The 15,363-nt window shown below is 57.6% G+C and overlaps 1 protein-coding gene across 3 annotated transcripts in view; it reads left to right on the top strand.

The window, feature by feature from the left end:
• Positions 1-15,363, top strand: part of ADGRD1 (adhesion G protein-coupled receptor D1) — a 122,594-nt gene that overhangs the window by 102,786 nt on the left and 4,445 nt on the right. For all 3 annotated transcript variants that reach the window (XM_072802102.1, XM_072802100.1, XM_072802101.1), the window contains 5 exons: positions 2,010-2,076; positions 2,704-2,770; positions 11,611-11,702; positions 13,792-13,918; positions 15,180-15,221. In XM_072802102.1, coding sequence (XP_072658203.1) covers positions 2,010-2,076; positions 2,704-2,770; positions 11,611-11,702; positions 13,792-13,918; positions 15,180-15,221 — 395 coding nt within the window. The remainder of the gene's footprint in view (positions 1-2,009; positions 2,077-2,703; positions 2,771-11,610; positions 11,703-13,791; positions 13,919-15,179; positions 15,222-15,363) is intronic.

The following is a 15,363-nucleotide window of genomic DNA, read 5'->3' as shown; positions in this document are numbered from 1 at the left end:
TAGTGCTGGGCCTAACAATCTGCAGGCAGTCAGGTCCTCTCAGCCTGCAGGTTCTAATGCAGAAGGAGCTAAGGAGCTAAGGCAGACCCAGGGCACAGGGAGACCATGCTGCAGGGAGCGCCTGGCACAGAGGCCTCTCCCTGCAGGGCCTGCCCTGGGCTTGAAACCCTCAGGGCTGTTTTGACGCTGAGTTGGGGGTTAGAGGCGTCAAATCAAGAATATACCTTGAGGTTTTGTTAGATGTCAGGCTGTAGGTTGGACTGGTAGGGTGAACGAACTATAATCTCTGTCCTCCAAGTGTCCCCATGGGAGAGGAGGGGAGATTGTGAGGGATGTTTGAGCCCGCACATCCGTACAGCAGTTGTGCATCTCTAACCAGCTCAGAAGTGAGGGAAATGTAACTGCTTTTCCTGTTACCACTTTCTTTGGTGAGCACACACTCATCTGGTGCACATACACAATTTCTAAATTATGCTTCACGCAGCCCACCTTTCCCTGAGTGGCCCTGGAGCTCTGGGGAGTTGGGCGGTGCTGAGCCCAAGTGCGCGGGTCAGGGCCACCAGGCAGTGCTCCTGTAATAAGCAGCACCCAGCTCTTGCTGCAAAGCCACAGGCCTTTACTTCTCATTTCCACTTTGTGTCCCCAGTGGCCATGGCAGTCCCGTGGTGGTGGAGGGGTCACTGCGTGGAGGTTGCAGGTTGCTGGGAAAGAGGAGAGTTCATGGAAGGACCCCACACTGGAAATGAAATAGCCTGTAGAGACACACGGCACTTCCTTCCATAACTATGGCCCAGAATGAGCCTGCAGGCCCCAACAGCCTCAGGGTGACATGTGTGAGCTTCCCACATGCCCAGAGAGGTACCTGGAAGCATGTTGCAGATAGCACCAGGGCCTCTGCCCTGGTAGAAGGGCAAGCCCCTTGTCTCCTGACTGCCTCTCTGCCCTTCTCTGGAGGCCTCTGCCCCGTGTCAGGTTTCATGTTCTGCATCCTGGGCTTTCTGCTCTGTGCTGGCTGGGAGCTCCCACGGCCCTCCCCAGCATCAGGAGGCCCATGCCAGGGAAGCACCACCATATTCCAAAGGGAGCGCGTCTTCAACTCTAAGAAGCTTACATCTAATGGGACAGGGCCAGACCGACCCGGAACCATCTGCAGAAGCATGTCATGTGCCTGCACAGCTGCTGGGATTCGAGGCTGCTGGGACTCGAGGCTGCTGGGACTCGAGTTTCCAGTGACAGTGACAGTGGAGGAGGGACTGAGTTGGTTAACAACAGTGCAGATAATTAGAGGGCCTGACCTGACATGTTGGAGCCTTGTTATTCACACGTGTGGTCGTAGCACAGGGGTCCTCACAACAGCATGGGGAGCACGATGCTCTTATGTCCATTTCCACGAGGAGACTATGGACCTTCATGGTAATGCATTTGAACTATTTAGAAAGATCCGGGGGGTGGCTGCTATGAGGCACCCAGGCAGAGTCAGGATTCCCATCCTTCCTCTGGGGCCTGTGGGCTCAGCACAGGCTCGGGGTACTCATGCATGGTTAGCACCCCCCGCTTCTGTCCTGGGAACAAGCATGATGCAGCCTGCTTATCAGGAGCCCTTCCTCTCGGCACCCTGGAGGAGCCAGCCTGCAGGTAGATGGATCCTTCGCTGCCCTTCCCCTACCCCCTTCATGGCTGGGGAGCTGGGGAGATGTGCTCTACTCCCTGTGGTCAGAGGCCCGAGGATGTGCTGCTTTCTCTGCAGCCACTGTGGGTCATTTGTGGAACCAGGCTTGGATTTGTAGGGGATGTGATTCGGAGTTCTGTGCTCCTGTGTGCATGTGAGTGAGTGTGCATGTGTGACCGTGAGTTAGCCTTGGTCTAGACCAAAGCTCGTGGAGGCTGGCTGCTCGGCACCTCCACACTTCCTGCTGGCTCTGCACATGCAGCAGCCATGAAGGACCAAGTGACCTGGGGAGTGAGGGGTTCCAGGCAAGCTGCCCTGATCTCCTGCTCTCTCTGCACAGGTTTTCCTTTCCTGGTCTGTGTCATTTCAGTATCATCCGCCATGAGCAGCTATGGAACCAGTATGAAGTAAGTGCAGGGATGTGGCCTTATGTGGCGGGAGCACCCCATGTACTTCTGGGGGCGGGTCTGGGTGTGCGAGGCTGCTCCCACCCCAGGCCTTGGCAGTAAGGAGGCCAAAGAGAGTGACCAGCAGCCTGGCTATGCCTTGGGCCTTCTCCCTGCCTGCAGAGGTTGCCAGAGGATGGGACCATTGGATCCTCCTCCAGGTAGAGGTCTGCAGGACAGTGAGGGAAGCACACTACTCTGGGTCTGTCACCTGTCTTCGGAAGCCTGGGTGGCTGCCCAGCTTGCAGAGGGCCACTCAGACACCTGTGTATTCCCTGGAGAAACCACTTTCTCAGAGCAGGCGCCAACAGATGCTGGCCCTTGCCTCGGGCGTTTTGTGTGTCATGGTCCTGGAGGTGCTGGAGAGAATGGGGGCAGGGAGGTACCTGGAACGTGCACCCCAAAAATGAGAGGCATGAGATCATCATGGATAGGATGCAGAGACCTATTGGGGTTGACAGTGTTACTCTGGCTGCTCAGACTGACCCCATGGTGGAAAGAGATACTGTCCCAGCAACCGTTCTGGGTGACTAGGGACCCCAGGCAGAGGAACAGTGGGTGAACCTAATGCTCTGCTTCTGCCCACAGCTGTTGGCTGTCCATCAGCACCGGGGCTGTCTGGGCCTTTGTGGCCCCTGCCTTGTCCATCATTGTGGTAAGTCCCTGCCGGTGAGTGTGGAGGGGCTGGGCGTGTGGGCCCTATGACCACATCTACAGCCTGTTGCAGTGCCCCCTCCCCCAGACCCCAGAGGGCATGTGGGGAGGGCAGGTGCATGCAGACAGTCTGTGGGGGGGCAGTGTGTGCCCCCAGGGTCTTTCCCTCCTGGTACTCCTCACAGCCTGCAGTAGAGATGGTTATGCACGCCTGGGGGCCACCCTGCAGACTTCCCAAGACCCAGGGGACAGAGAGCATGACTTTAGGGCCCCATGAGCTCACAGGCAGGCCTGCCGCTGGCTGCTCTGCCCTGCCCAGTGTTTAAGGGGGGCTGCCACACAGGGTGGGGCTCCCGCTTCCAGCTAGAGGCTCCGTCTTCAGTTGGGGGTGTGGTGCTCCCGCCTTGGCGGGGGACGGGGTTCTAGCTATTGTTCCTGTTACATTTCCCATGAAAGCTCTGGGGTTAAATTTCATCATGTCTTTCTGTGTGTGTGTGTGTGTGTGTGTGTGTGTGTGTGTGTGTATTTTTTTTATTGGAGTTCGATTTGCCAACATATAGCATAACACCCAGTGCTCATCCCGTCAAGTGCCCCCCTCAGTGCCTGTCATCATTTCTGATCAGCCTAGCTTGGAACATGGCCCAACATCGGCTCCTGGCTGCTGCTACAGGAGCAGAGTGCTCTGATTGGCCAGGCCTGGGTCGCAGCACTAGCCCTGGGGCTGGAGTAGGGGGTTCATTTCCCCAGGAAGCACGAGGACTCCAGGTCGGGGATGAAGTTCTGAGAAACTTCGGGTGCAGTTCCCGGAGGAGGGGCAGTGCCATGGGGCCCCTCTGCCCGCACCTGTGCCCCTATTTGGTCTGGGCGGGGGGCCCCACTTTTTCCTGACTCGGGGACATGGGGGCAGCGCCCAGGGGAGCTTCAGTGGTGCTGGGTCCTCTTGGCCAAGTCGGAGGAGAGTCCCACAGTGTCCTTGCGCTTTCCTGGGAAGTCAGCTCAGTGTACGACTGTCTCCCCGAAGTCATGCTTTTCCGTGAAGTGTCCCTGTCTGCCCTGGGAATGGGTGCCACAGATGGTACTGCGGAGGATCCTAGGGCAGGGAGTGCAGAACCACCAAATCCTGGGCCTGGGGGTAGGGGCAGCAACATTAGTCAGGGTGTCCTCCTCCTCCTCCCCTTTCCCTCCCCCACCCCAGGGACACCAACCAGATTAAAGCCCCTATAAGTAGAAAAGGCTCCGTTCTGGGAAGTGCAGGGGTCAGGGACTCAGTGAAGTCAGCAGATATGTCTGGCTGGCTCCATGCCTCTTGTCTGGCTGCACCTGAGGCCGACTCTCCCTGTGGGGGTACAATGGAGTCCACACTCTACGTGTCCTTCAGGTGTGCAGTGTAGGGCAGGGACAAGGACGATTCCCAGCAGTCACAGCCGAAGTCCCAGGGCAGTTCTGATCTGCTACTGTGGGTCACATGTCTGTTCCAGAGCCTGTTACTGGGGATGGAGGTAGATGGTTGGCCAGGCCAAGATCACCTGACTGCCCAGGGGCCAGAGCCAGGGGGTCCCCAGGAAGCCGTGGGGAGCTGTGGGATGCTCTTGCACCCTGGTGAATACCTGGGTGTGTATCTAGCATGAACCTGATCAGGGACCAGGTGTTTCTGCCATCGCATCTGGGCATCTCTCCCCAGAGGTTCAGGGCACTGATATCAGGAAGGGGTGGCCTGCAAAAGGGCCTCCCTACATCTTTCCTACCCACCCAGTGCAAATCCATGGTGTATAATCTCCATAACCCCAGGTGGGACCTCAGAATACACACTCCACACACTGGGCCAGGACCCCAGATGCACTCTCTGTGTGCACCTCTGCCTCCAGACCCCAGGACAGGCTCTCTATGCGCACCCATCTCTGGACCCCAGGACAGGCCCTCCATGTGCACCCCTATCTTCAGACTCCTAGACAGGCTCTCCATGTGAACCCCTTCTGCTGGGACCCCAGGACGTGCCCTCCATGCACCCTGGGGCAGTCACCCGGGCCATGGCACTGCCTCTGAGCTGCTGCCTTTGAAGGGTGTGGAGTCCCACCTTGGCTGGGGGCTACTGATGCTGATGGGTAAGGGAAGGGACATTCCTCAGATCCTGTCCCTTCAGTGTACTCATTCATCACCCCCTGTCACCACCTGAAGACAGGTGACCACTGAGAACGGGCAGCAGGGACTTGGACTACTTCTCCCTGCACAGGTCCGGGTTTCATAAATTCCATACTCTTCCTCCTCTCACCCCTGTTCCTTTCGCCGGCTGTCATCTGAAAGCCCACCTGGCTTCATTCCAAGTTTGTTGGCACCGCCAAAGCCTTTGGCCCTGGTGATTAATTAGAAGTGGATGTGAAGGAAGGTGCTTGAGGACTTGTTTATTCCTTCCTAATTAAAATTTTGTGCAGACAGTGCCGCATGTTGGTGGGGCAGTGCCTTCTTGGTAAAGGCTTTCCAGAGGGACAGTGTGGGAGGAGAGGGACAGCAGGTGGTGCCAGCCCCACATACCAGCCCTGTTGTTCCATGGCATTGACTTGGCCCCTATGCCCACCTCCTACCAGGTGACACATGCTTTGGGTGTCCACAGGGATAAACAGGTGATGGAGGTGACTTCCTTCCCACATGCAGTCCCGAGATCCTCCCAGGTCCTCTGTGGCCGCAGTGCCTGAGTGTCTGTGCTACAGGAGAGGCGTTGGAAGGCCAGGCTGTGGTTTGAGCTCTGAGCCTTGTGGGCCAGCAGTGGCCCTGATGGAAGGGCTGGGTAACAGGGAGTTGGGGGCTGTGTGGACATTAGCCCATCGCCGTCCCAGTGGGATCTCCTTGCTGCCCTGGCTGTGCCCCAGGGGCTGGTCTGACAGACCTGGACCAGCCTCCTGCTCTCTGGCTTTGGGGAAGTTTGGCCTGTGAAGGTGTCAGCAGGAGATGAGAGGATGGGAGGGGAGTGAGGCCAGGTATTTCTCCTCAGGCTCCTCTGTGCAGGACCCTAGGTGGCAAAGGCTACTCCATCCTCTATGGCCACCCCCTGGTCACAGCCCCAGCCACCATGCTCCCCAGGTATCTCTGCAGGTGGAGGGGCACAGCAGTCTCTGCTGGTGTGGGTACTGACTCACACGTGCGTGTCCTGTCCCCATCCCCTCAGTCCCTCTGTGTCCTGGATGGGCAGCAGGTATTGCTGGGAGCATCTGTCCCAGGCAGCAGGCTGCAGTCCTCCCAGGGGTGGAGGGCCCTCCCAGGGGTGACTCACCACGCCGCCCACCAGCCCAAAGGCCTCTCTGCACAGGAGAGGCTGTAGGGACAGTGATACCAGAGGCCATTTGGTTGCCATCTCCCCAGAACCCTCTGTGGACATGTCTAGGAGGGCCTTTCCCCCAGGGAACAAGAAGGTTCTCAGGGGGCATGCCCTGAATAGATAGGTGTGTGGGGGGGGGGTTAGCCGGTGGGAAGATGCTGCTGAGACCCAACATGTAGCGGTGAAGACCCTACCTCAGGCTGGGGTCCCGGAAAGAAGAGAGGGGTAGGTTTGAGGGCCATTTGGGAGAAAAAGGTGGTGAGATGACCATCCTGGTGCTGGATGTGGGGTTGAAGGAGAGAAGGAAAGTTCAGTTTATCTCCCAGCTTGCAGATGGAGGGGTGGCTCTGCCCACAGAGACTACCCACAGCTTCATTGTGTTTAAATTTAAATTCAGGGCTAGCATCACATGTCTGGAGATCTTGTGTAAAGATCTAGGTGTTTCTGGCTATGTCTGTGGTGAGACCAGAGTAACCAGTAACACCACCACTTGCCCTGTTCTGGGGCAGGTGGTGAGACCTGTGGGCAGGCAGCGTGGGTGCGACCAGCTCAGGGCCCCATCACAGTGAGGTGAGGGGACATGAGGTTCCCAAGGCCAGGCCACTGCCCTCTGGGGACGGACCTGGCACATAAGAGCTTCCTCGGGGGAGAGGAGCATTGTATGGGCTCCCCTTCAGAAAGGGCCTAGAGGTCGGGGACGGGACAGGATGTGGCCCAGAAGGCCCCTCCACGGCCAGAAAAAGGGGCCCCAAGTCTGCCCAGTGTTCAGTGAATGGCTTTCAGCCACAGGAGGGAATGCAGTGACTGGGTCTGAACCGGCAAGTCCAGGGCTGTCCCCTGTCCCTGGGGCTGTGGGAGGCACGGCCACAGTCACTTTCTCACCAGCCATTTAGGGGATCACAGGGGCTTGGGTCAGAGATCCCGGGCTCCCACCACTTCCTGGGGTCTGGGTGGACAGTTCACCTGCTGCCCACACGCCCAAAGTAGTTCACGCCCAAAGGTAGAAGCAGGCTCAGAACAGACCCCCGGCCCTTGGACGACCGAAGTCCTCTGGGCAGAGCATGGACTTTGGGAGGGGGTGTGAAGGGACGTCACAGATGAGAGGGAAGACGGGAAGGGACAGAATGTGTGAGTCCACGTGCCTCGTGCTTTCTGTGTGACCTTCGGCCTCCTGATCCCGAGGCCCTGGGCGAGCACAGCCCCTGTCCTAGATGTTTTCGGGTGACCAGAGTGTTAACCTGACTTTGGGGACGCGCAGGCTGCCCTGCTTTGATCCTTGTCCAGCACCCAGCAGGGTGTGGGGTCCTGCACAGGGTCCTGGCACCATGTGTCGCCAGGCTCTCAGGAGCCCGTTCCCGTCCCTCAGAGGCTGTGAGCTCCTGGCCCGCCCAGCCCCACCTCTGGCTGTAACATCAACCCTGAAGGATAGCAGTCCTCAGACTTGTCACATAATGGAATTCCTGGTTCCCACCTGAGCCCCATCTCTGGAGGTTTTTGGTTTGATAGGACCTGGGCCTTTGTAAGCTCCCAGTGCTCCCCTGGGACATAGGGGAGCCCTGGAGCCCAGGAGAGGGAGGCATGGCTGAAAGGGGTTCAGTGGTTTCCGAGCCAAGTGCAGGGGTGCACTAACTATGGCCCAGTGTGGCCCACTGCCTGCATTCCTAAACAGTGTCTGGGCCCCCAGCCACAACCAGGTCCTTGCACATGTCTGTGGTGGTTTTCATGCTACAGCAGCCAACTTGACTTGTAACTGGGACCATGTGGCACAAAGCTGAACGTACTACAGGGCCATCACAGAGGAAGCACGCGGCCTGAGGCGAGGGGCTGCAGCTGGGGTCCTGTGGACTCTGGCCGTACGCCAGCCTGGCCCGCGGGGCTCACCTCTGACCCCCACAGGGACTCTTGGTTGTGTCTGGGGTTGTCCATATTTCCCAGACGCACCCTCATTTCCAAGTGAAGACCTGGGGTTTCAGAATCCCAGGTGTGGCTGGACCATGCCCCTGAAAGGTGCCTGTTTGTGTTGGGATTGGTGTTCCTGTGTGTTCTGGTGAGGCTGGTCCTGCGAGGCCTCGTGCTGGTGAGGAAGTGCAGAAGTGAGCAGCAGCCCGCCTGTCAGCATGTGAACTCTTCCCACCACCCCCAACCCCCGTCGGGAAGGGAAGTGGCTGCCATTCCCTGGATGGCCCCCCCTGATGCCCGAGTGTGGATTGCCCACGAGACCAGCAGGTATAGCTGTCGAGTCTGGACCCCCACCCCCACTAGGGACCCTATGGTGACCCCAGGACTCTGCCTAAGTCCCCCAGGGGCTTGTTCTGTGCAGGCCCGACAGGGCAAGGGCCTCGGGTTCCCGGAAGAGAGAAACTCTGGAGTTTTGTAGCCTTCACCTCTGAGGAGAAGCCTTCTCCTCTCTGTAGAAGCATGTATGCAGCAGGGTTATGGTGCCGGCCACAGATGCCCAGATCCAGGGGTTCACAGGAACGGAAGCACAGCTGTGCAGGCACCCCGCTGTGTTTCCTGTATTTTTACATGTAATGCTTTCCCCGTGAGTCGTGGCATGCCTCCCAGTGGCTTCTCCCAAGGTCAAGCAGCAGGACCTGCTGCAAACCCCAGAGCCCTGCCCAGCCCTTCCCCCTCCTGTGGCCACATATCAAGTGCTTATCCTCTCCCCAACTTCTTTTCTGCTGGAACGTGGCCCTTGAATTATTCCTCTGGCATCTGTCAGCAGTGGCTTGCTGGCCGATATCAGGCAGGGGTGCCCGGCTGATGAAACAGCCAGTGTTCGTGGAGCACGGGCCTCCTGGGCTTCTCCCATTGGCGCCAGGCACCGGCCAGGATGGGTGGCCGGGGTGAGGGGACCGGCCCACTTCAGTTTTGGTTGTTCCTGAAACACTAGGGTTTTTTGGCTGGCAGCACAGCCTCCGCCTGAATGAGCTGTGGGGTCGGGGTTCTGCCCATGCGCCTCTTCTCCTGCTATCCAGGCAGGTAAGACTGTCCTCCCAAGCAGGGGAGCATACTCACCAGAGAGAAACACACGAGCCTGGTGGGGAGAGAGAGACAGAGGGATAAACCCCAGAGAAATCTTTATAGAAACAGCATGTGATGCTGAAAGGTGGCCGCCAGAAATGCCAGCAGCTTCACCACGTTTGCCATGCTCCCTGGCAGAAGCCAGGAGGTGACAGAGGGCTGGCAGCCCCAATTGCACCCCCACTTCTCCGCCGGGGGCAGCCCCATGGCCTCGTCTAGCAGCGGGGCCCGAGGTGAGGCCCTGGATCGTGTGGGTACTGGCTGACGGGGGACTAATGTGATTCTGGAATTCTAACACACATGCTTAGGAATTTGAAAGAAAAGCTTAAAGTACATGAACCTCTGCCCACCTCTCTTTCTCAGCCCCCCTGTCTGTACCGCCTCCAAAAGACACCCTTGCTGGTAATTGCTCCCGTATCCTCAGGGCTTTATGTCAGTAGAAGCAAATAGAAATACAAACACACCCGTCCAGGGCCTTTACCACAGGATGGCTACTGGACTCTGGCTTTATAGCGTGGGAAGAGTGGCCAGGGACACGGGCCCCTGCAAAGCGGGCAGGCCACGGTCACTCCCAAACCCACTGCCCGCTGTGGACAGTCACCTGATCTCCAGCCTTCTGTTGTTCCAAACAAAGCCTCAGCTTTGCCCAGTGTGAGGAACCTAGGATGTAAATCCCAGAGCGGAAGAGGCCAGGCCTGCAGGTGACAGGACCAAGATGAACCTCACCTTGAAATGCTTAGAAAGTCCTACAAGAATCATACGTGTAAAAACACAAACAGTTCAGAACTCTAGGCTTTACCCAAAGGCATAAAGTAAAGAAGCATTTATTTGAGAAAACAGCCAAGTCCCATGGTGTAACACAGGCTCCTGGTGGCCCCGCCCTCCGATCGCTGGGAGCCGCAGGTGTGCTGCGGAGTGTGAGTGCCCCGGCTCTGGCGCTCAGCGGTACTTAGCCTCCTGTGAGCGGCAGCAGTCTGGACGCAGTTTCCACCCCTGAAGCAGCCCCCGCACCTCTGGGCCCTGGCCCTGCCCACTCTTTCTCAGCGTAGCTGAGTGTGGTTTTCTTGTGGTTGGCGGGGGAGTGGAGTGGTGGAAGGCACTGTTGCTGGTGAACATTCACACCATTGACTTCTTTCACCTTCCGTGGCGCTGGGGGACTTCTGTGAGGATCCTCCTGTGCGGGGGGAGAGGAGGGCCAGTGATGTGCATCTGATGCCAGGAGCCGAGCTGCCAGGGGTTGAAGTGTCAGTGAAGACACGGAGCCAGGCTGCATGTGCTGCAGCACATGTTCTTTCCTGGTGGATTGCAATAGTACAGGCTGGAGCTGAGCGGGGTGGGTGCCACCCCCCCAACCCTGGGTCCTCTGTCCATGACCTGCACAGAGTGGCGGGGGACGGGTGTCCAGGGCTGGGGAGGAGGGTGGCTGAGAAGAGTGCAGTGAAAGAGCTCTGAGTTCTGCTGGGGGGTGTCTCTGCAAGCTGTAGCGTGAGGTGGTGTCAGCAGTGGAGCCTCAGGCAGACCTCAGGCTTGGGCCCCCACAAGGAGGCCTCAGATGCAGGTGCCTGGGCTGGGCCTGCAGACCTGTGCTCATGGGCATGGCTGCCAGGGTGGGAGCCCCAAATCCCTGCCTGCAGACCCATACAGCCGGCCTTGTCCTTGCCTGTGGTCAGGCCTGAAAGTGCACATAGGATTTTGGCCTGGAGCTGGACTCCCCAATGACTTTGTCATTGACCTCCTGACTCGTCCAGAGAGAAGAGAGGGTCCTGGTCACAGCGCAGCCCTGAATCCAGCTGTAGCAGCAGCAGGAAATCCGGGCTCTCACCTCCTTCCCCTTGCTGCCTCCTGCCTTGCCAGGCTCAGGTCAGGGCCCCGGAGAGCTGCCCGCGGGACCGACAGGCTGTGCCGGAGCCTCTGCAGAGATCCCCCTCAACCCCGACACCCAGCCCCACTGACAACCCCCCCACCAGCCTCCTGCAGATTCCCAGCCAGCCAGAAGGCACCACTGGGCAGATGAGTCCCCGGTGCTGTGGCCTCTGTGGGTGAGACAGCCCCAGGCCTGGGTGGGCCAGGGAGTGAAAGCCACGTAGTATGCAGGGGTTTTTATGGATATGATTTCTTATCCTTTCAGATGATCTGTTCACACTGTGGGTGTTACTGCTGTTTCCCATCAGATGGGGAAGCAAATACACAAATGTGTTGTGTGGTGGCCCACCCAGTGAGCAGAGCTGAAATGAGGTCTGAACCCAGGCCTTTCCTCGCTGTGCTCCTGGGCGGGGGTGGGGGGTGGGGGGCAGGTGTGCTCCCAGACAGTGCAGCTGCTGCATATGGCCAGGGCAGGTAAATGCTCAGGGACCCAGGTGAGTCAGGTTTCTGCAGAAACACCACCTGCTGGCTCAGAGCTCTGGGCAGGGTGGGGGTGGGCGGATGGATAGCTGCCTGGTGGGATCAGGGTCTCTGCAGGTACAGCCCCGGCCCTCACTCTGAATCCTGTCGCTTCCCTCGTGCAGGTCAATGTTGGCATCCTTATTGCTGTGACCAGGGTCATTTCGCAGATCAGTGCTGACAACTACAAGATACATGGGGACCCCAGTGCCTTCAAGTAAGTTGGACTCTGGGCCTTTGCTGGTGGTCCTACCTGCAGAGCTACTCAGTGTAGCAGGGGGTGGCTGCTGGGGAACCCAGGCTTGTGTTCTTGCTTGGCTGCTGTCTACCTCCTCTGACCAGGACCAGCCTTTACCAGCCTGGCTGACCCATGTGTAAAGCAGGGCTCTGCTCCATCCCTGGGGTGAGAGGCTACTTGTAGAGGCGAAGGAGGAAGATTTTAGATTCCACCCTTCCTTAGCCCCTGCCACTAGCCCCCTCAGTGTCTTGCTCTCCTGTCTGTAAAGGGCTGTCATGCACAGGAATCTCCTCAGGGAAGAACTCCCTGAGGTGCCCCAGGGCTGGTCCTCCTGGGGAGGGGCTCCACCCGAGGGTCCCTGACCTCCTATCATGAGGGCTCCGCTGACTGCAGGTGACAGAAGAGCCAACACAAACTAGCTGAAGAAAAGGGGGGACTGATGCACACAGGTAGTCCCAGAGTCCAGGAGGGAGTCTAGAATTGCTTAGGCCAGGGGGCCCGGCTCCTCCTGCATCCTGCATCCCTGTGTGCCCTGTCGGCTTCATGCTCACATGGACCTGCCTCCTGGTGACACGGGAACACCCTCCCTCCCACCTGTTTAGACAGAGGTCCGAGCCTGGAGGCTGGCGGCTCGCATCGGGTCCCGGGCCTACCCCTGCACCAGTCACGCAGAATGCAAGTGACCAGTTCACCAGCGCCTGAGTCCCACGGTCCATCCTGGCTCTGGGGTGCACTCAGCACCCCCAAACCACAGGGCCAAGAAGGGGGGAGGTGGGTCCTCACAGGGCACCCGGAGGCTGTTGTGAACATTCAGGACAGGGACGCTCGTGGGCATGATAGCTGAGATGAGACCTTCCAGAATGGGGTGGGGGTGGGGGGAGGTATGTGGGATGTGGGAAGCCCAGCCTGCAGCTGAGGGACGGGAATGCACAGGGGACCTTTGCCCAGGAGCTGGGTGCGGGCAGAGAAGGGGCCTGAGTTGTGAGGACAGACTGGGGCACTGGGGGCACTGGTCCCACTGGGCTGAGATTTGGTCATGGATGGTCATTTCCATGTTACAGAATTTAAAATATTTAAAACGCTAGCAACTTTTCAATTTCCCAAGCCCTAACGTAATTAAAGTTACTTTAGTCACACTGTGTCTCTTCTGATCTGAGAGCAAAAGCAGTAAATATGTCAGCAGCAAATCGATAAGACAATTACTCTGTAATCCATTCCAAACACTGTGCATGCCCAGGGCTCTGTCCATCACTCATTCACTTGCCCATTTATTTCTTCATTCAGGGGTCACTTTCTGAGAGCGTGTTGGGCCCTGGTGCGTTGCTGTGCTCTGGGGTTACAGAGATGAAGCCCCAGTCCAGCCGTTGGGGACCTCTTGGTCTAGTGAGGGAGGCAGACGTGCAGCCGGTGTTCCCAGTGACAAGCACAGTTCACAGCTGTCTGCAGGCTTTCCTGTGAAGCCCAGGCACAGAATCCCCAGTGTACAAAGCCGAGCTGTTTCAGAAGTCAGGATAGACTGTGCCACATGTCAGAAATGGCAATGACCTCATGGTCATTGCATCATTCATTCAGCAAAGGTTCACTGGGAGCTGACTGGGTGTTGACCCTGCCCTGGGCTTGCAGAGAGACCACAGTAGGGACCATGTTCATGGAACCCACATTCTGAGAAGGAATCTATGAGGCTGATTCTGGGCCTGCCTCCTACCCTTATGTGTCCACTGCACTGAAGTCTTGCTCTGCTGTCCTTCATGGGTGTCTGGGATCAGCATTTCGATCCACTAGTGCTGCTGGCTGGATCAGGGTGATGAGCTAAGGGTGCCCAGTGGGTGTGACGGCTGCTGGGTGCCCAGGGCCAGCTGCCAGAGGGCAGAAGCACGGCTGCTGCTGGCTTGGCAGGGGCCGCGTTTCAGGTCCTGAGTGCTCAACTCCTTTCTCAAGGTTACCTGCAAGTGGAGCCCAGGTCTGGCCCCCTGCAGGACTGTGTCTGCTCTCATCCAGGGGCCTTGCAGAGGCCGATCCACCCCCACTTGCCTGGCCCCCAGAATGGCCATCTCCACTTCTCTTTCAGGTTGACAGCAAAAGCTGTGGCCGTGCTGCTGCCCATCCTGGGAACCTCGTGGGTCTTTGGTGTGCTTGCCGTCAACAGCCAGGCCTTGGCCTTCCAGTACGTGTTTGCTATACTCAACTCTTTACAGGTGAGAGTTTGTGGGACTGTCAGCTTTATGAACGGATGTGTATGGAGCAGGTTGCCACTGGGGCAGGAGGGAGATCCTCTCTTCTCTGTTCTTGCCACATATCTGTGAGCCCACAGCATGGGCATGCCTGGGGCCGATGGGTCTCCGCACAGGGCCTATAGCACCGTCCCCATGTCCATAGCAGGGCTGCCTCATTGTGCTGACCAGTACCCCTGGGAGGCACACCTAGGCCTTAATTAAAGGGAAGACAATCAACGTGCATGCAGCTCCAGAAAGGGAGCCCAGCATAGAGAGGTGGTGATAGTGTGGACCTCAGGTCTGGATTCATGTGTGTCTCCTGCATGGAGGGGTGGGGAAGTCAGCAGCCCGGAAACCAGAGACTTGGGGTGCTCAGAGCCTGTGTCCCTAGACCCACAACCCCCAGAAGAAAGGTGGAAGTGAGCACCTGCCACCACCCACAGTCCACACAGCTGAGTCTAAGGCTGAATCCTGGAGAGCGCAAGCACAGCCCACCCAGCCCTCAGCGTGCGTGGTCCTTGCTGCATCTGCATCTTTCTGACTAGGGACTGCATCTTACGGAAGTGTGTTGGGCTTGTAATTTGTTAACAAGCTCCATGCATTGTCTCCCTCTGGCTGTTTATAAAAAAATCTGATCAGTTGTCCTGGCTGCAGCCTTGCCCTGCACACCCTGGGTCCTGGGGCACCTCAGTTATCCTCCTGTGTCCTAGCTTCTCCTCCATAAAATGCAAACAATAACAGGACCACTTCAGGGGCTGCTTCAGCCCTAAATGAGACAACCCATGTGAGGTGTTGCCTGGTGCTGGACACACTGCAGCTGTCTCCAATTTTGGGGAGACATTCTCATGCCCATCTCATTGTTACCATCATGCTGTCTGAGATGAAGACATCAGGGCTCAGTTTAGTTGATTGTCTAATGTCCTCACCTTTGTTCATTCCCAGCATTTTATCATTATCTGGTCTGTCCTGCCTGGGAATCCACCTTTCTTTATACCTTTCCCCAAACAGCAGAGCAGTCACAGTGGTGCCTGCTTCTAAGCTAGATTTCAGGGTGGGATCCAGGACGCCCCTCCATCCTCAGAGGCTCCAGACCACAGGATTGGCACACAGCTCACTCGCAGGCTCCCCAGCAGTGAGCCACACCAGTGCCACTCCCAGAACCCATGTAGCCTTGGGAAGAAGCCCCTGAAAGTGCTGTGACAAAATGCGAGGGCCCTAATCCTGTGTTCTCCTTCTTCCCCAGGGGTTTTTCATCTTCCTTTTCCATTGTTTTCTGAATTCAGAGGTATGTTTGTTCTATTTCTTGAAAACATGAAGATGGTTTTTCATTTCTGGAAGGGCATAGAGAGCAGAAACAGTCTTGCCCCATTAGGCTGGTGTCTGGGAACATAATCCTGGATAGGCTTTGGTAGTGGTGACTAGTTGTG

The sequence above is a fragment of the Canis lupus genome, chromosome 27 (genome assembly GCF_048164855.1).
Source record: "Canis lupus baileyi chromosome 27, mCanLup2.hap1, whole genome shotgun sequence".
NCBI lineage: Eukaryota > Metazoa > Chordata > Mammalia > Carnivora > Canidae > Canis > Canis lupus.
This window is presented reverse-complemented; position numbering and strand designations above follow the sequence as displayed.